Source organism: Phasianus colchicus, chromosome 31 (assembly GCF_987193195.1).
Source record: "Phasianus colchicus chromosome 31, bPhaCol1.hap1.1, whole genome shotgun sequence".
NCBI lineage: Eukaryota > Metazoa > Chordata > Aves > Galliformes > Phasianidae > Phasianus > Phasianus colchicus.
The window spans coordinates 386,461-405,780 of NC_143466.1; the positions used below are offsets into that span (position 1 = coordinate 386,461).

Here is a 19,320-nt window from a genome sequence, read left to right on the forward strand (position 1 = left end):
AGTGCTCACCCTCAGCAAGGGTGATCTGTGAGGCCCCGTGTACTGAAAGGCAGCCACACGGTCTCCCATGAGCCTTCTGTTCTCCGGGCTCAACAAGCCCAAACCTCTCAGTCTCTCTCCAAAGGAGACATTCCCGATGCTTTGAAGCCTTTGAAGTCACGTTCCTGATGTCCAAGTTACGTGCCCATCATGTGTTAATGCTGTTGTGCCAATCGGTGGACTCAACAGCTGCAACAAAGACACCAACGTCTTTGGGATAGGCTTATTTTACTGCCTATGACAAAATAAAACCAACAGTAATATTGGCAGCGTCTATAGCCAAAAGAGAAGCTTAGCAGTAAAGGGAATAAGCAAGGCAGTGGGCCTACTCATTGCCACGTGAACACAGTGGTGAAGAAAGATCCACGACCAATTGCCCCAGCACTTTACCATCAGCCAGATCCGCAGTCACTGGGGAGCCCCGTTTGCAGGGAGGATCTGAAGAACCTCTCCCAGCCATGGGGAAGTTGCACAGCAATGCATCCATCCCACGAGTGAGGCGTCCAGAGCCGCTGCAAGCAGCTCCAGCCTTTCTAGCACAGAGTAAACCAATGTACGGAGCAGTCCGAGGGAACAGCCGCTGCCCTCTTTCTCCTCTTGGTTTTCGCCCCGAAGCCTGGCCAGGGCTCAAGGGGAACAAAAGGCGTCGTGCTGTCAATCTTGCTGCAGCACGGGCCTCTTTGGCAAGACTGTCTGCCCAGCCCCCCCGCGTCGGGCTTCGTCGGGTAACGAACTCAGCAGCAAAGCTGCCCTCGGCTCCTCGGGGAGAGCCCGCCGTCGTCACGGAAACGCAGCGTGACAGCACGCAGGTCCCAGCAGCCCGGCTGATGTCACCGGCGCCGTGACTTCCTCTGCCTGCCCTGGAGCCGCAGCCCGAGAGCTTTCCGGCCCCCGGCCTCCCTCTCCCTGGTCAGCGCCAGCGCCGCCAGCTTTCTTCTCGGACAGACGTGAATACAGAAAACGGCAGTCGAGTCCTCCGCCTGCGGGGCAGCGGCTCAGCACGGCGCTGCTGACCGTTCGAGCCGAGCCGAGCCGGAACCGAAGGCGGCCGCCCGACTCTGCCGGGCTCCGACGCGTCTCGATCGGCGGGGTCGGTCCCTCTCTTTCGGGGCTGCCCGGCTCGGCCAGGAGCCGCTCCCGGACACCGGGCGTCCCGCCGCTCGCAGTCAGCCGCCGGTTCTCAGCCGGCGGCGCCCCGCCGCGACGCCGACTCCGGAGGACGGCTCCGTTCTGACGCGGGACGGACGGGGCCCCGAGGCGCGGGGCGGGCGGCGGCGGGGACGCGGGGCGGCGGAGCGCCGCTTTCCCGGCACGGAATCCCGCGGCCGCCATTGGCGGAGAGCCCGCGCTCGGCCCCGCCTCTCCCGCTCTCCTATTGGTCGGCCCGCGGAACGGGGCGGGCGCTCCCGGCGGGGTCGTTTGCGCCCGCGGTCGCGCCGTCATTGCGTCATCATCGCGCGCGTCCCGCGTGGCCCCGGCCCGGCTGCCCGCGGCGCTGCCCCGCTCCGCGCGCCCGCTCCGCTTCCGGGGCCCGCGCCCCCGGATCCTTTTCCTCCGCGCGGCCTTCCAGCCGCTCTGCCCCCGGCCTGCAGAGATGCCTCGGGTCGTCGTGACCGAAGTGCGGGACCGGCGCGTGGCGGTGTTGAACGTCGTTCCGTTGGCATCAGCCGTCGGTCAGCCCGTCCAGAGCCCTGTGCGGGGCCTTCGTTTCCTCAGGCGGATAACGGGAGGATGCCGGAGCCGAGGGGCGGTGGGAGGGAGGCGGGGACGGGAGCATCCTGCCGTGCCGCCAGCAGCCCGGGGGCCGCGTGCTGTGGGTGCCGGCACGAAGCTCCGCCGTCCGTCAGCACGGGAGCTGCGGTTCTGGTGCAGCAGCAGGAGCTCAGCGCAGCCCTGCAGAGAGCGGTCCGGCGGCACGGGAAGAAGATGACGGCCTGGAGCGCGAATGCCTCAGCAGTGTCTGCAGCCTGCGAGGAGCCGAGCCGGGCTGGGGAGAGGAAGGTGTGGGAGTCCCGGGGAGGGACGCGCGATGGCAGCGTTATTGGCAGGATCAGCTGCTTCCTCCACCGCTCCCGACGCCGAGCACTGGTTTCCTTTGAGAAGCAGCCCACTGTCACATCTGTGGGGTTCCGCAGGACACACAGGCATGGGGTAAGTTTAGGTTGGATATCAGGACAAACTTCTGTGCAGAACTTCTACAGCCGTGGGTGGGATCCCCCTGAGCTCCCCTTCTCCAGGCTGAGCAGCCCCCTCTCTCAGCCTCTTGTCATGGCAGAGGTGTTCCAGTCCCTTCACCATCTTGGTAGCCCTGCGTTGGACTCTTTCCAGCATGTCCAGCTGTCTCCTGTACTGGGAGCCCAGAGCTGGACGCTGTTCTCCAGCTGCAGCCTCCCCAGTGCCGAGCAGAGCAAAAGGAATGGTGCAGAATACTGGTCCTTACCTGCTACAAGAGAAGTCAGGACTAGGGCTATGATGGGAGCGCATTGCTTTATGATTGACGTGGAGAACTGCTAGGAAGAAGGCCTGGTGGGCCTGAACACAGATGCCGGGTGGTCCAGCTTTTGTTTCACTGGAAACCAGGTACTCCGTGGGCAGCAGCATGGAGATATGTTCTCCATGCAGTTGTGCCCCCGTGGCTTCTTTCTGATATGCTTGGGAAGTCCCACTAGAACAGGCTGCCGTGTGAGACAGAAGTGAGAGAGAAGCATCAGTTGTGTGGGTGGAGTTTTACTATCTCTGTGTTCACATCTTTTATGTTTGTCTTCTTTTTTTTTTCCAGTTCAACTCTGCGTGCGTCGGTCTGCCTTTGCTAAATCCTTTTCTTGTGGCCTTAGGCAACAATCGAGGGGGTCTCAAGTTTCAGCGCTGAGCAAGAAGCGCAGGCTCTCAGGAAGGCCATGAAGGGCTTTGCTAAGTTGATCTCCCTCCATGGTCAACTTTTATTTTTTCCCCAGCACTGTGAATGGCTGCTCTGGTGGTTTGATAGAGGGAAGCATAGCTGCTTGCACTGCTCTGCTGCACAACTGCCCTAAAAATTGTTGGAAAGTGGAAACAGAACTGCCCTTCGTGTCCCAAAATGCAGCTGCTCTGGTGGCCTGGGTCCTGGCAGCTTTGTGTGCATCGATGTAGTCCTGGAGCTGTTGAGAGCCGGCTGTGTGAGGGACTGGAGGTGGCACAAGACCAGAGGGCACTTCTGATCCTTGTGCAAGCATCCTGACTAGCTTCCATTTGTTTCTTGCAGGCATGGATGAAGATGCCATCACTGACGTCTTGACCAAACTAAATATTTCCCAGCGTCAGCAAGTTCTGATCACCTCTAAGAGCACTACTGGCAGGGTGGGTGGTCTGCAGAGATGCATGAACGTGGTTGTGTCACTTGGGCGCAAAGTGAAAAACGACCCAATCTCTACAAGAGAAAGGTCGGCAGAGACTTCACCTGACCAAGGTTGTTTTGTTCTTGTTCAGTTCAGAGCAGTTGTTGATGCAAGGAGGGTTGGAGCCTGAAGAGGAGTGCTGAACAGCTCAGTTCCTCTGTCCTCAAAGGCCGTCCCTTCTGCCAACTCCTTTCTCCTCTTTGCCTTCTAGGATTTGATTGATGACTTGAAGTCGGAGCTGAGTGGGAATTTTGAGAGGGTGATCATTGGGGTGATGACTCCCACCACCATGTATGACGTGCACGAACTAAGGAGGGCTGTGAAGGTTTGGAAATCTTCCTTTTGTATTGCTTAAGTTCTGGCCAAGGACTTACTGCTTTGTTATGCATGTCTTCTCTCTCTTAAAGAAACCTGGTTGCACGTCACAAGCAGGTGCTGGTATCTTAAGTCTTGCCTTGGTGATTCCCTAGGGAGCAGGAGCAGATGAAGGTTGCCCAATGGAAATTCTGGCTTCTCGCACCAATGGAGAGATTTGTCGCATTAATGAGAACTACAAGCTTCGTAAGGAGTGCGAAAGGCTCTCTTGTCAGTTTCCTTCTGTCTGCGCTTCTTAATTGGAGGCTGTAGCACTAATGATGATGGCTGGAGTGCTGCAGTGCTGCTGGGAGCCCTGGGCACAGTTCTGTACTTAGCTAGGTTACAGCTGGCAAATGTTGTGGGCAGCACCCAGGTGGTGGCCCTGCTCCTAACGGGTGCTGTGTGTGTGTTCTTGCTGGAATATGGCTGCTCCCTTGAGGATGGCATCGTATCTGACACATCTCCCATGTTTCGAAGGGTCCTCGTGTCCCTCGCAACGGTGAGCCAAGCTGAGGGGAGAAGGGGGTGAATGTTCAGAGCTGCGGGCACAGCTCTGCACTCAGTGGTGAGGAGCTCCAGGCTGGCTTTTTCTCACCCTGTGTGTCCCATGACCTGCTCCTCAAACCCAGCCTCTCCGGGGAGGGAACTCTGACTCTGGGTGTGCATGAGTGCTGTGGGCTCTTCTTTAAATGTCCCAGTGAAGTGGGTTGCTGCTCGTTTCAGAAGGAAGCCCAAAGTACATCTGAGCTGCATTTCATTTGTAAGCTAGTGTTCCCTTTGAAGGACTCCATTATCCATCCCCAGCAGCTTTTCATGAGTGGGGAATTCTCAGGAGTTGCTTCCAGTAGATGCTCTGGTGAACTGAGTCTTCTATCCTTGTGTCTTTGCAGGGAAACAGAGATGAAGGAATGTATGTGGATGATGCCCATGCTCAGCAAGATGCTCAGGTGCGTAGTAATGTGCTTCCCAATCTATTCTTGAGCAGGTGATGCATGGTGAAGAGAAGCCAGCCTGTGAAATGGAAATAATGCTTTTAGCCTTGTTTGCAAGTCTCTAACGAGAGGTCTCTCGACAGGCTGGCTACTTGGCAGGGGCAATGAGATTTTGGCTGTGGGTTGCCGTGCCTGGTAGGTGCTTGTTGGAAAATATCCATGATCTAGACAAGTACGCGCCAGCAGTGCTCTAGCTGCAAGGGATTTAAGATCTCCTGTACGCCCAGTCTTCTCCATGAGCCTTACTTTGTCACCCCTAATGTCTTGAAGTGCCTGTACGAAGCGGGGGAGAAGAAGTGGGGAACAGATGAGGTGCAGTTTATGTCCATCCTCTGTACACGGAACAGGTATCACCTAGTGAGAGGTAGGACCCCTGCACAGTGTCCTGGGTTTTTCTTTCCTTCCTTGTTTGTGTGTGATGCTTTTGTAGGAGCTCTGTAGCTGTCCAGTAGATGTGAACTCTTCTGAGGCAGCAGGTGTCCTAGAGAGAGCCGCATTGCATCCATTCCATTCTGGCTGTTTTATTCCCTCCTGAGACTGAAAGGGACTTGAGAAACCTAAGTCCAACTGGCTGCAGCTCCAGCATGGAAAGCAGAGATCATGAAGTGTGACTGCCATTGGGGCAGGGGGGAGAGGAGCTAAGAAACTTGATTGGCAGCACAAAGCAGCAGGTCTTGAAAATGGTACTAGCTGTGGTAGGCCAATTCGCAAGACTGTTAGCAGTGAAAATGAATTATTTCTGTGGGGCGATCCTGATTTAGCTGAGAGTGCTGCAGGGATGAAAGAATGTTCATGCAGTATACGAGGAGCTTGTTGCAAAGCGGTCCTTTGAACCTCTGTGACTTTCTGCCATAGTTTTTGATGGTACAGAGGCATTGCTAACAAGGACATAACAGCATTAAATCTGAGATGGCAGGAGATCTGGAAGATGCTTTGCTGCCTGTAGGTGAGCGCTCTGCTTTTAAATGTTGTCTACAAAGAAATGAAGTGATTAGAGGTGCTGTGTCTTCCCTTGAGTGACTGTTACGTACAGGTTTGTCTTTGTTTATGGGCACAGAGCAAGGCTGGGTGGGACTTGGAGTACCCAGGTGTAGAGGGAGGTGTCTCTGCCTATTGCAGGGGGGTTGGAACTCTTCTCCCTCTTTTCTCTGCCCCATTCCTTCCTTTCTTCTTCCATTTGCCCTTCCCTCTTTTGCTGTTCCCTCTGTTCTCCCCGCCCTCTCTTTTTCTCTTGTCCTTTTTAGATCTGCTCTTCTTACCTCTTTCTCCTCCCCTCTTGCTCCTCCCTCTTCTGTTCTTCCCCTTAAAAGCTCCTCTCTTCCCTTTTTCTTTGTTCTGCTCTATCGTTTCTCTCCTCTCCTCTCCTCTTTGTGGCAAGAGGGCTCCGAGCTCCCTTGCTGGTGTGGCGAGAGAGGCGCAGACTCCCTTGCTGGTGCAGAACGAAGGACCTTTATTGTAGGTGCTCACAACCTTTTATACCCGCGCAAAAACAACTGGTTACATGTAGGAGTCAGGCATCTCGTGTGTGTTTGTGTCTGGCTCAACTTACTGCTAAGCTTTCTTACACGTTAGCAAGATAATGACTTTGTTTATCCCACAGGGCTGCAAGTGGGACACTGGGATATGGGGTCGTATAGGGACACAGGGGGAACGTGAGGATGTGGGGAGTGGGTTGAGGTGAAAAGGGGGGGTATGGGGTGGTGGTGGAGTGCTTTTAATTCCTCTGGAGAGGGGACGGGGGGCCCTGTGACCCGAAGGTGTGGCCCTGAGCCATAACCCCACGAGCCATAACCCAAGGTGACCACAAAAGCCCGTATGTGCCACCTTTACCTCACACGTTGCCTTCTCCTGAGCAGCACTCTGCTCCTGCAGCCTGTGGCCCCTATCCCCATATCCTCTGCTGTTACTTCCGGCAACCACCGTGACAAAGGCCGCACTGCCTAGGGGCTAACGATCTGCATTCGCTAGGGCCAGAGCAACATGGACACCAATATAATGTAGAAGCAAATGACAATTTATTAAGGCACAACAACCCCTTACATACACATCCCTATCGCCTAAGCCCCTTAAGCATGCGTCACATGTTACTCACACTTTACTCACAGAGTGGGGAAGGTCCTATCGCGTCACAACCCGATACCCCGTTATCGCCTACCACAACACACTATGAGACACACTAAGACAGCCAGTATAATTTGGAGCAAGCATCGTTAGCTTCCCTAAGTAACACGGGCCACCAAGGGGGTTCTTTGGGATACCCTGCCAGGCTCTATCTCCACATATTGGCCACACTGAAAACACGGCCCTTGTCGCTGCAGAGATTTTTGATGTCGCAGGCTGACATACTGGATAATTTCTCCTGGGGTGTTAAGCGTTCCCGGGGCGGCCCGCAACAATGCCTTAACATTTCTCCCAGAACTAACTTCCCCTTCATCTGCTGAGCTGTTGCTCCAGCTATTGCCCGAGCTATTGCCCTTGGGTGTAATCTGAGACAGCAGGCCTTTTGTCTGCCCCCTCCCTGTGCCGGCAGTAAGCTGCTCCCACCCGTGTGGGTCGTACCCTCCTCCGCTCCCTTGACCCAGGGCGCACTGACACAATTCAGATAAAGGATACAACGTTTCACCCAACCGGTCTGGATATGGTGGCAGGGGGTGAGTCAGCGAACCTCCTCCGCTATCTTGTTGTCTGTCTTCTTTCAGACTGGGCACTGTCAGTTCAGCTCGCGGCTCCGTCTCCTCTCGGTCCCTGTAAACAACCACCGCTCCCGAGCCCCCTCCGGAACCCCCTGGGTCCGGTGTCCCAGCCCCGTCGCTGAGACCCAAAACCAACCGAGCCTCCAACTATACTTTTTTTTCCTCTCTGGCTGCCTTCAACACTCCTAGTATCAGGCCCCAAGTTTTTAGCTCAGATCCACCCTTCTGTGTGCTCATAATATGTTGCGTGAGCACGGAGGTGAGATTGTCCCACCTCCAGTGGTCAAGAATCTCTTAAGGGGCGTTAACCTCCCCCTCCTGCTCTAACCTGGAGATAACTGCAGCGACCTCCTTCTTAGAAGGAATGTTCTTGTCACAGTAATCTTTGCACAGCTGAAGTATTACCTTAATTACCGGTTCCATGATTCGGACCTCAGCGCAGCACCGCTACTCTGCCGTTCCGCTGACTACGAATCGTGGCACAGCGCCCGTACCGTGCTGGTTCTCGCTTGATGATGGCCCAGACCTCAGCGCAGCGACACAACCACGCTGCCTCCCGCTGACTATGAGCCCCGTTACAATTCAATGATAGCCCAGACCTCAGCACAGCGACACTAGCACACTGCCTCCCGCTGACTATGAGCCCCCCTTACAGTTCAATAATAGCCCAGACCTCAGCACAGCGACACTACCACGCTGCCTTCTGCCGAGTATGGGCCCCGGCGTCAGCCTGACACCGCACTGCTAGTTGCTGGAAGGTAAAGGGTGACAGTCCAATCTCCTCACACGGGGCACCATTTGTTAACTCCGGCAACCACCGTGTCAAAGGCCGCACTGCCTAGGGGCTAGCGATCTGCATTCGCTAGGGCCATAGCAACATTGACACCAATATGATGCAGAAGCAAATGGCAATTTATTAAGGCACAACAACCCCTTACATACACATCCCTATTGCCTAAGCCCCCTAAGCATGCGTCACGTGTTACTCACACTTTACTCACAGAGCAGGGAAGGTCCTATCACGTCACAACCCGATACCCTGTTATCGCCTACCACAACACAGCAGGGGGTCCTTTCACATCACAGCCCGATATCTCGTTAGTGCCTACAACAACAGTTGACCATGGAGGGAGATCAACTTAGCAAAGCCCTTCATGGCCTTCCTGAGAGCCTGCGCTTCTTGCTCAGCGCTGAAACTTGAGACCCCCTCGATTGTTGCCTAAGGCCACAAGAAAAGGATTTAGCAAAGGCAGACCGACGCACGCAGAGTTGAACTGGAAAAAAAAAAGAAGACAAACATAAAAGATGTGAACACAGAGATAGTAAAACTCCACCCACACAACTGATGCTTCTCTCTCACTTCTGTCTCACACGGCAGCCTGTTCTAGTGGGACTTCCCAAGCATATCAGAAAGAAGCCACGGGGGCACAACTGCATGGAGAACATATCTCCATGCTGCTGCCCACGGAGTACCTGGTTTCCAGTGAAACAAAAGCTGGACCACCCGGCATCTGTGTTCAGGCCCACCAGGCCTTCTTCCTAGCAGTTCTCCATGTCAATCATAAAGCAATGCGCTCCCATCATAGCCCTAGTCCTGACTTCTCTTGTAGCAGGTAAGGACCAGTATTCTGCACCATTCCTTTTGCTCTGCTCGGCACTGGGGAGGCTGCAGCTGGAGAACAGCGTCCAGCTCTGGGCTCCCAGTACAGGAGACAGCTGGACATGCTGGAAAGAGTCCAACGCAGGGCTACCAAGATGGTGAAGGGACTGGAACACCTCTGCCATGACAAGAGGCTGAGAGAGAGGGGGCTGCTCAGCCTGGAGAAGGGGAGCTCAGGGGGATCCCACCCACGGCTGTAGAAGTTCTGCACAGAAGTTTGTCCTGATATCCAACCTAAACTTACCCCATGCCTGTGTGTCCTGCGGAACCCCACAGATGTGACAGTGGGCTGCTTCTCAAAGGAAACCAGTGCTCGGCGTCGGGAGCGGTGGAGGAAGCAGCTGATCCTGCCAATAACGCTGCCATCGCGCGTCCCTCCCCGGGACTCCCACACCTTCCTCTCCCCAGCCCGGCTCGGCTCCTCGCAGGCTGCAGACACTGCTGAGGCACTCGCGCTCCAGGCCGTCATCTTCTTCCCGTGCCGCCGGACCGCTCTCTGCAGGGCTGCGCTGAGCTCCTGCTGCTGCACCAGAACCGCAGCTCCCGTGCTGACGGACGGCGGAGCTTCGTGCCGGCACCCACAGCACGCGGCCCCCGGGCTGCTGGCGGCACGGCAGGATGCTCCCGTCCCCGCCTCCCTCCCACCGCCCCTCGGCTCCGGCATCCTCCCGTTATCCGCCTGAGGAAACGAAGGCCCCGCACAGGGCTCTGGACGGGCTGACCGACGGCTGATGCCAACGGAACGACGTTCAACACCGCCACGCGCCGGTCCCGCACTTCGGTCACGACGACCCGAGGCATCTCTGCAGGCCGGGGGCAGAGCGGCTGGAAGGCCGCGCGGAGGAAAAGGATCCGGGGGCGCGGGCCCCGGAAGCGGAGCGGGCGCGCGGAGCGGGGCAGCGCCGCGGGCAGCCGGGCCGGGGCCACGCGGGACGCGCGCGATGATGACGCAATGACGGCGCGACCGCGGGCGCAAACGACCCCGCCGGGAGCGCCCGCCCCGTTCCGCGGGCCGACCAATAGGAGAGCGGGAGAGGCGGGGCCGAGCGCGGGCTCTCCGCCAATGGCGGCCGCGGGATTCCGTGCCGGGAAAGCGGCGCTCCGCCGCCCCGCGTCCCCGCCGCCGCCCGCCCCGCGCCTCGGGGCCCCGTCCGTCCCGCGTCAGAACGGAGCCGTCCTCCGGAGTCGGCGTCGCGGCGGGGCGCCGCTGGCTGAGAACCGGCGGCTGACTGCGAGCGGCGGGACGCCCGGTGTCCGGGAGCGGCTCCTGGCCGAGCCGGGCAGCCCCGAAAGAGAGGGACCGACCCCGCCGATCGAGACGCGTCGGAGCCCGGCAGAGTCGGGCGGCCGCCTTCGGTTCCGGCTCGGCTCGGCTCGAACGGTCAGCAGCGCCGTGCTGAGCCGCTGCCCCGCAGGCGGAGGACTCGACTGCCGTTTTCTGTATTCACGTCTGTCCGAGAAGAAAGCTGGCGGCGCTGGCGCTGACCAGGGAGAGGGAGGCCGGGGGCCGGAAAGCTCTCGGGCTGCGGCTCCAGGGCAGGCAGAGGAAGTCACGGCGCCGGTGACATCAGCCGGGCTGCTGGGACCTGCGTGCTGTCACGCTGCGTTTCCGTGACGACGGCGGGCTCTCCCCGAGGAGCCGAGGGCAGCTTTGCTGCTGAGTTCGTTACCCGACGAAGCCCGACGCGGGGGGGCTGGGCAGACAGTCTTGCCAAAGAGGCCCGTGCTGCAGCAAGATTGACAGCACGACGCCTTTTGTTCCCCTTGAGCCCTGGCCAGGCTTCGGGGCGAAAACCAAGAGGAGAAAGAGGGCAGCGGCTGTTCCCTCGGACTGCTCCGTACATTGGTTTACTGTGTGCTAGAAAGGCTGGAGCTGCTTGCAGCGGCTCTGGACGCCTCACTCGTGGGATGGATGCATTGCTGTGCAACTTCCCCATGGCTGGGAGAGGTTCTTCAGATCCTCCCTGCAAACGGGGCTCCCCAGTGACTGCGGATCTGGCTGATGGTAAAGTGCTGGGGCAATTGGTCGTGGATCTTTCTTCACCACTGTGCTCACGTGGCAATGAGTAGGCCCACTGCCTTGCTTATTCCCTTTACTGCTAAGCTTCTCTTTTGGCTATAGACGCTGCCAATATTACTGTTGGTTTTATTTTGTCATAGGCAGTAAAATAAGCCTATCCCAAAGACGTTGGTGTCTTTGTTGCAGCTGTTGAGCCCACCGATTGGCACAACAGCATTAACACATGATGGGCACGTAACTTGGACATCAGGAACGTGACTTCAAAGGCTTCAAAGCATCGGGAATGTCTCCTTTGGAGAGAGACTGAGAGGTTTGGGCTTGTTGAGCCCGGAGAACAGAAGGCTCATGGGAGACCGTGTGGCTGCCTTTCAGTACACGGGGCCTCACAGATCACCCTTGCTGAGGGTGAGCACTATTCCCTCATTGAGGACATTGATGAAGATGTTGAACAAGACCGGACCCAGCACCGACCCCTGAGGAACACCGCTGGTTACAGGTCTCCAACCGGACTCTGCACCGCCAACGACGACCCTCTGCGCTCTGCCAGTCAGCCAGTTCTCAACCCACCTCACTGTCCACTCATCTGTCCACACTTCCTCAGCTTTGTCATAAGGATGTTGTGGGAGACGGTATCAAACGCCTTGCTGAAAGCAAGGTAGACTACATGCACTACATCCACCCAGCCAGTGACAACATCGTAGAAGGCTACCAGGTTGGTCAAGCATGCCCTCCCCCTGGTGAACCCTTGCTGATTACTCCTGATAACCTCCTTTTCTTCCAGTTGTCTGGAGATGGCATCCAGCACAAGCTGTTCCATCACCTTTCCAGGGACAGAGGTGTGCCCAGGTGGCCAAGAGGGCCAACAGCATCTTGCATTAGAAATAGCGTGGCCAGCAGGAGCAGGGAGGGAATCATCCCCCTGTACTCAGCCCTGGTGAGGCCACGCATTGAGCACTGTGTTCAGTTTTGGGCCGCTCACTACAAAAAAAGACATTGAGGCCCTGGAACGTGTCCAGAGAAGGGCAACAAAGCTGGTATGGGGTCTGGAACACAGGCCTTACGAGGAGCGGCTGAAGGAGTTGGGGTTGTTCAGTCTGGAGAAGAGGAGGCTCAGAGGAGACCTCATTGCAATCTACAACTTCCTGAATGGAGGCTGTGATGAGGAGGGGTTTGGCCTCGTCTCCCAGGCAACAAACAGGACCCGAGGAAATGGCCATAAGTTGTACCAGAGGAGGTTTAGGTTAGACATAAGGAAGAACTTGTTCTCTCAGAGAGCAGCCAGGCACTGGAATGGCTGCCCAGGAAGGTGGTGGAGTCGCCGTCCCTGGCAGTGTTCAAGAGGCATCTGGATTAGGAGTTACAGGATATGGTTTAGTGCTTGTGGTAGCAGTGGTGATGGAAGGAGTTTTTTCTCCTTTCCTTTTTCTTCTTTTCTTCCCTTCCTTTCCTTTTTTTCCTTTTTTCATTTTGTTTTCTGTTTTCCATCTTTTCTTTCCCTCTCCCCTTTTCTTTCCCTCTCCCCTTTTCTTTCCCTCTCCCCTTTTCTTTCCCTCTCCCCTTTTCTTTCCCTCCCCTTTTCTTTCCCTCTCCCCTTTTCTTTCCCTCTCCCCTTTTCTTTCCCTCTCCCCTTTTCTTTCCCTCTCCCCTTTTCTTTCCCTCTCCCCTTTTCTTTCCCTCTCCCCTTTTCTTTCCCTCCCCTTTTCTTTCCCTCTCCCCTTTTCTTTCCCTCTCCCCTTTTCTTTCCCTCTCCCCTTTTCTTTCCCTCTCCCCTTTTCTTTCCCTCTCCCCTTTTCTTTCCCTCTCCCCTTTTCTTTCCCTCTCCCCTTTTCTTTCCCTCTCCCCTTTTCTTTCCCTCTCCCCTTTTCTTTCCCTCTCCCCTTTTCTTTCCCTCTCCCCTTTTCTTTCCCTCTCCCCTTTTCTTTCCCTCTCCCCTTTTCTTTCCCTCTCCCCTTTTCTTTCCCTCTCCCCTTTTCTTTCCGTCTCTTTTCATCTCTTCCCCTTTCTTTCCTTTTTTCATTTCTTTTGATTCATTTTGTTTAGTACTTTCTTACTTTTCATCTTTTAGATTCCTTTCTAAAAGAAAAGATAGAATGGGAGACAATAATTAAAGAAACAAAACCTGCTTTGAAAGCCATGGGGCCGGATGGATTGAACCTTGGGGTGCTGAGGGGGTTGGCAGACGTGGCTGCCAAGCCGCTCTCCATCATCCTTCAGCAGTCCTGGCTAATTGGGGATGTGTCCTGGCTGTCCCTGAACGTGTTTAAAGAGCTCTGGATGTGGTGCTCAGGGACATGATTGAGTGGTGGGTTGTTAGAGTTAGGGGAGTATGGTCAGGTTGCGGTTGGACTCCATGATCTTTCGGGTCTTTTCCAACCTGATCCATTCTATGATTCTACGGATTTAACAGCAGCGTTCTTGTGGGAGCTGCATTGAAACTTGCAGTGTCTCTGGGTCCCCAGAATTACTTTCTCCAAGCTGATTCGTAGGTGCTGGCACTTCTTTAAAGCAAGAGCAGCTGCTGATGGGAGGAAGGTAGTTCAGGCTCATGAGCTCTGCAGCATCTCCCAGGATGGTACCAGAGGAGGCAGGAATGATATTGCAGAAGATGAGAAGCTCCCCAGCACGAAGCCAGAAACCCTGCGGGAGAGTCGGAGCACGTGTGGATGCCCAGGAGGTAATGCAGCCCCAGTATTTGAGAAGCGCGTGGCCAAGGAGCTGCGGCCCAAGAACAGAGCTATTCCGCCTTTGCAGAATAGCTGGCATCCCAAGAAGGACTCGTCTGTCCTTGTAAAAAGCAGGGGGAGGGCACGTCCAAATGCTTGCTGGTTGCTTGGGAGCTCAAATCCTCCAAGCTGGAGGCAGCCTGGGGGTAACATCTCCTTGGTCCGATTGTGCAGCACCTGAGCAAGAACTGGCTGCATGAGGGTCATCTTAATTTCTCTGTTCTTTTACTTAAATAAACCCGTTGGGAGACCGTGGTGTTGGTTTCCTAAAATTTGGATCTGGGAGGTGAGCACGCCCTTTGCTTATGATGGAAGCACAGAAGTGATGCGGGCACTCGCTGAGGTCACAGTCATCGCCGAGGTGGGAGCGTTTGTGGCACAGCCGGTGAGCAGAGCTGGTGCTCTGGTGAGTGTGCTGCACGCAGAGACTGAGCTGTGAGCTTTCCTTGAGAGATCACCCTGCGAGAGCCCGTCGGAAGCACCGCTGCGGCGTGTGCGTGAGCTGGGCACAGCTCAGGCTGAGCAGGCCGAGCAGGTGAGCTGGGTTTGGTGCTGGGTGGTTGCCGGGAGGTGTCTCAGCAGGAAAGCTGGGCTGGGGTGGGCACGCTGCATCAGCCCTCGTCCCGGCTGGCAGTGAGACAGAGGGAGTTTTCTTCAGGACAGCAACACCAGCCATGTGCTTCAAGGCGCGTAACTATTGAGGAGATGGAGAACGCTTGCTGTCAGAAATCATGGCAGCTGTACAGGAGCTGGGTGTATTTTGGGGACAGTCCTTGTAACCAGCTGGTTTCGAGACATTGCCCTGCCCGAGAGTCTAAACTGCACAGCAGAAGAATGCTGGGAAAATGCTTCTTCCTCACTGTTTTTCACTTGCAGGTTCTTTCCTTAGGGTTCCTTTTTCCTTTCCAAAAGGAGATTTTGGGGATCGAGGCACTTGAAGAGAGAGTGAAGCCAGCTCTTTCCAACAGTGCGGGCAGTCCCTGTGGAGAGGACCCCGGGAACTTGAGCTTCCCCTGAGACGTTCCCCAGCATGTCTCAGCAGGGAGACGGACGCAGTTGCCATCGCTGCTTTGCGCGTGGAAAGGTATGGCTGGGTTTCTTTCGCTTGGGTTTCTCCTTTCTCTGGTTTTGGAGGGGAAGGGGTGGAGCAGGGGGAGCCCTGCTGGTCCTTTGTTAGCTCAGTAAGCGGCTGGGTTGTGCACTTGCAGCAACAGGACAGCATTGCCAGGCTCCTTAACCTGCTGGGGCAGGGTGGGAGCAGAGAGCGGGCACTGCCCTCCTGCCAGCTGCACCTGGTTATGGTTTGCCAGCTGCCCTGGGTTTCTGCTGAGAAGTTAGTTCTAGCTGCCTGCAGTAGTAAAGGGTGGGGAAGAAATAGTGGTGAAGAGCTAAGGCTGTGTACGGTAATTTTGCATGGGTTGAACTGTGGCACCTGAAGTCACTGTTTCCCTCGGAATAATGCTGGTGTTTGCAGGTGTGTTGGTTTAACCCCCCGAAGTGATGTCTGAGAGCGCCCGTCTTCTCCACCTGAACGATGAGAAAGCTGGATATGCCCAGAAATTGCAGCGCGTGCAGATGTTGTGAATGCGCTCTCAAATGTTTCCGTTAGTGATAACTAACGTCTCAGCACTCTGATACCCACCTCTGGCACCATCTGGAACGCTGCATCTCTTTGCAAACGTTGGGTGGCCGTTTCCATGGCCCTTCCTTTATTTCTCTCCTCAGAAGCAGCGCGGCGCAGTTCCCTGTGCTAGGGAGCAGCACCCAGCAGGCTGCCAGAGATCCAACAGCGCCTTGCAGCGCACAGAGGGACGCGATGGGGACGGACCATCCTTAGCACCACGCAAAAGTGAGTCTCTGCAGTCCTCTGTCATGAAGTATGGAAGAATGCATTTTAAGTATTACTTCTGAGCGGTGCAGCACTGCAGGGGTGTCCGGTAACCATGGTGGAAGCATTAGAGAGGCCGACAGCAACAGATGGCAGCAGTGAGACAGAAGTGTGTGTGTAAGTGGTGGTGCTCAGAGCTGAGTGCATTCCCTGTAGGGACAAAAAATCCGTGCCTCGACTTTTGCAGCTGATAGCGTTTTGTGTGCTGACGCAGCTTTGCTCTGCAGCATGCAGAGCTGTCAGGCAGACTGGGGTTCCTCTGCTGCCACCTGAGCGGGAATGAGAGCAGTAGTGCTTTGTGCAAGCGCACTGCAGTTTAAAGATCAGTTTCTGTTCTGGCTGTAGAAGAGTGTCTTTTGGTTTTTGTGGTGGACGTGGGCTAACAGGACAGTGCTGCTCCTGGTGTCTGTGAAATCAACACACAATCTGTTGTTGTAGGGACGGAGCCTGCGCGTCCATGGAATGGTGCTGGGCTTGGGGGGAAACGGAAAGCCTCCCCAGGTAAGAAGCTCTTGTGAGCTGTGGTGTGGGTACCTGCCTCTAAATAGGGCTGCATGAAGGGCTGTGTGGGATGGAGGAGAAAAGAAGGGGCACTGCAGATCTGTGCTGACTGCAGAAATGGCACAGCGTTGTAGCAGCAGAAAGGCCAATTGAAGAAACTACGCTTGAGGAGCAGAAGTTTGTGGTTGGCTGTGCTAAAATGCTCCTCCAAAGAGATGCTCTTCATGTCTTTCTTGTTTCCTTTCTGACAGAAGCTGATGCAAGCAGGCTTGCAGTGAAGCGCAGCCTTGCAGGAAGCCAGGGGAGGAGCATGGAGTGTGGCACAGCCCCCAAGAGAGGTACAGACACACAGCAGCATCTGGGTTTGGTGCACTGTCTTTCTAGTTAGGCTTTCTGTCTGTCCTTTCCTGGGACTGCTGTCGTTGCGTGTTGCTTGAGATCTTAATCCCTGGGGATTACAGTTGCCTTTCCTGTCCCAATTGGAAATGGCCCACAGTTCAGCCAAGATCCCAAGGTCCATTGCTGTGAACACTCGAGAGTTCCTAGCATTGTGGCCCATTTTGCAGACCGAAGGCAGTGTGTGACTCTCTTTTAATCTTGCTGCTTCCCCTTGCTTGATTTGAACAGGGAGAGGTGCTGAGCCAAACGGCAAGATGTACGCGAAAGCTCCTCTCCAGGCTCCAGGAGGGCTTCCTGGAACAGCAGGTCCCAGCAGAGGGGAAAGACCTTCCCCTGCAGTTGACAACCACTCCCTCTCCAAGACCATGGCTGCAAGAAAGCGCAAGGGAGTGGAGGAAGAGGAGCAAAAAGCAGAGCTGTGGCCTGCCAAGAAACAAGTGAAGGTGGAGCGCGATGGGGAGAAGGCTCAGAGCCCACATCAGAGCAGAGGCGGTGTGCCAGCTCCAGCAACACACCCTGGGCCTGCCCCAGCGCCGACTGAGCGGTTCCGGACCTCAAAGCGAAGAGGTAGGAAGGTGCTGCAGCTGCCCTGGTGAGGTGCTTCCCTTATCAGGTGCATGGAGTTTGCTTAGGATTTGCTTTGCTTTCTCCTTCTCTCTGCGGAGAGGGGAAAAGAGTAGAAGGCTGCCGAGTCCAATGGCAAGGAAGTGCCAGAAAGTGTAACCCTCTCTTTTCCCATGAAATCCATGACGGCCTTCTGCTTGTCCCACTGGAAATACCCTTCCCTGAGAGGCTTCCTAGCCTGTTTTCATGTACCCATGTTTCCGCGGTTTTGCTGTTGACAAACTGAATTTCTCTCCTCTTTCTCTATAGCAAGACGACAACGACAAAAAGAGAGGAGAGCAGAAATGAAGAAGGCTGCTCTGAGAGCTGCCGCTGCACGTGCAGAGGTGAGTCCTCGGTGAGCACAGACACGGCTCTTGTTGTTCTCTGTCTGTCAGACGTGAAGGGGATTGTAGAATGCTGGGGGAAGCGGTGTCCTACTTTGACGCTCGCTTTCTTTCTTTCCAGTCCTCCACAATGAACAGCCTTGTGGAGATGATGGAGAAGCTGCAGCTGAAGGACTGAGTGGAGGAGCATCAGAAGGCAGCGGCTTCGTGGCAGCAGCCCAACTTGGCACTCTGGTTGCAGTCCATCAATAAACAATTGGAGCTTTGTATTCACAAAGAGCGCACGGCCTGATTTGTCCAGTGGCACTCAGTGAGCTGCTGCACCACCTCCTCGTTATTCCACTCGCGGCGCTGGGTCAGAACTCCCACATCTCCATCAGGGGATGCTGCAGGTTATAGAAGCAATGGATGCACCAGTCCTTGGCCCTGCCCATAAACGCACTGCCTGCAAAGCACGTGCACAGAACTGCGAGTAGCACGGCCTGAGCACAGGCGCGCTGAGTTAGAGAACAGCTGTCTCGAGCTGTCTGAGTTTCTCGGGGCAGCACTGAGCAGAAGTGAGCGTGTGCCCCTCACCCTGCAGGCGTCTCTGTTGGGGGAAGAGAGGCTCCGCCGGCTGCCTGATCCTGGAAGGCAGAGGTGTTCTCCTGACTTCTCTGCAGTGCTACCTTGCCTCATTGTCCCCCCTCTCTTCAGCCGTTTTGATGCTACTTTTCATCCTTTGGGCAGAGCTTGAGTCACTCTCATCATCGCACAGCTTTGTACTGAGCGGTGTGGAATTTTCTGGCTTTGCTCTTAAAAGCCTAGGCTGAAAACTGCAGCGTGCATGCTTAGTTTACATGGGGACATGGGCGGGGACATCCTCTAACCCCCATTATCGAAAAATAAACCTTAATTGCAAAAGTGAGGGGTGTCAACCCCCGACCCATGGGAACAAAGTGGTCCGTGGGGGTGACACTGTGGGGGTGTCCCCATCTCCAGTACGTGACACCACCAGGGTGCCATGAAGGTGTCCCCAACTTTGGTGGTGTGACAGCACGATGCTGTGTCCCCACTTCTCCAGGAAGTCCTCCAGCTGGTTACAGTGTCCCCAGCTTCGGCTCAACGTCCCCAGGGGTCCTTTTGTCCCCTCTGCATGACGGTGACACCCGATGCTGGCTGCCGAACGCGACACCCGATGACGATGACACCGCGTCACGGCTGTGCCACGCTGGTGTCACACAGTCCCCTCTGGTGGTGGCACAGAGTTCACCACGGGGACACCGTGACCACCTGGAGGACTTCCCAGGGAAGTGGGAACACCACATGACAATGTCACACCACCAAAATTGGGGACATCCCTGTGTCACACCCCAAAGCTTGGGACACCTTCATGGCACCCTGGTGGTGTCATATCCTAGAGTTGTGAACACCCCCCAGAGTTTGGGACAGCCCTCTGGAGACGCCATCTGTGCCCTCCCCCACAGAAAACATTGTTCCCATGGGGCGGGGTTGACACCCCTCACTTTTCTAATTAAGGTTTATTTTTGATAATGGAGGTTGGGGGATGTCCTCCCCATGTAAGTGATAAAGGGCAGAGGAGCGGCTGTGGGGCTCCATGTGTCACACTGGGGATGAACTCTGGGGACAGAGGTGACTGCAGCATTCTGGCCCCATCGCCCCTATGGCCCTATAACCAGTACAGCTCCATCTCGTAGCCATCCCTCGTCCGTATCCCACAACGT

At 55.7% G+C, this 19,320-nt stretch overlaps 3 protein-coding genes across 10 annotated transcripts in view; all 3 read left to right on the top strand.

The window, feature by feature from the left end:
* The window catches only part of LOC149914094 (uncharacterized), a 155,188-nt gene that overhangs the window by 128,543 nt on the left and 7,325 nt on the right, over positions 1–19,320 (top strand). The window lies entirely within an intron of this gene.
* Positions 1,448–7,970, top strand: LOC149914102 (annexin A4-like). Of its 3 annotated transcripts, XM_090127705.1 has the most exons (5): positions 1,448–2,190; positions 3,281–3,375; positions 3,625–3,738; positions 4,661–4,717; positions 7,462–7,970. In XM_090127705.1, the coding sequence occupies exons 2-5, from the start codon at positions 3,283–3,285 to the stop codon at positions 7,642–7,644; spliced, it is 447 nt and encodes a 148-aa protein (XP_089983831.1). In that variant the 5' UTR covers positions 1,448–2,190; positions 3,281–3,282; the 3' UTR covers positions 7,645–7,970. The 3 variants fall into 3 exon arrangements, 2 of the variants coding, with proteins under 2 accessions (XP_089983831.1, XP_089983830.1); XM_090127704.1 differs by having other exon boundaries at positions 1,450–3,375; XR_016460633.1 differs by having other exon boundaries at positions 1,486–3,375; positions 3,884–4,717.
* LOC149914103 (zinc finger CCCH domain-containing protein 11A-like) lies at positions 14,854–18,357 on the top strand. Its single transcript, XM_090127665.1, has 7 exons — positions 14,854–14,942; positions 15,584–15,707; positions 16,185–16,247; positions 16,499–16,585; positions 16,875–17,213; positions 17,520–17,596; positions 17,718–18,357. Exons 1-7 carry the CDS (start codon positions 14,889–14,891, stop codon positions 17,772–17,774), a joined length of 801 nt encoding a protein of 266 aa, XP_089983791.1. The 5' UTR covers positions 14,854–14,888; the 3' UTR covers positions 17,775–18,357.

Coding starts and splice junctions, on each gene's coding strand:
- LOC149914102 (XM_090127705.1), top strand. CDS start 3,283: ATGGATGAAGATGCCATCACTGACGTCTTGACCAAACTAAATATTTCC. Junction 3,376..3,624: donor CTAAGAGCACTACTGGCAGG/GTGGGTGGTCTG, acceptor TTTGCCTTCTAG/GATTTGATTGATGACTTGAA. Junction 3,739..4,660: donor AACTAAGGAGGGCTGTGAAG/GTTTGGAAATCT, acceptor GTGTCTTTGCAG/GGAAACAGAGATGAAGGAAT.
- LOC149914103 (XM_090127665.1), top strand. CDS start 14,889: ATGTCTCAGCAGGGAGACGGACGCAGTTGCCATCGCTGCTTTGCGCGT. Junction 15,708..16,184: donor ATCCTTAGCACCACGCAAAA/GTGAGTCTCTGC, acceptor CTGTTGTTGTAG/GGACGGAGCCTGCGCGTCCA. Junction 16,586..16,874: donor TGGCACAGCCCCCAAGAGAG/GTACAGACACAC, acceptor TGATTTGAACAG/GGAGAGGTGCTGAGCCAAAC.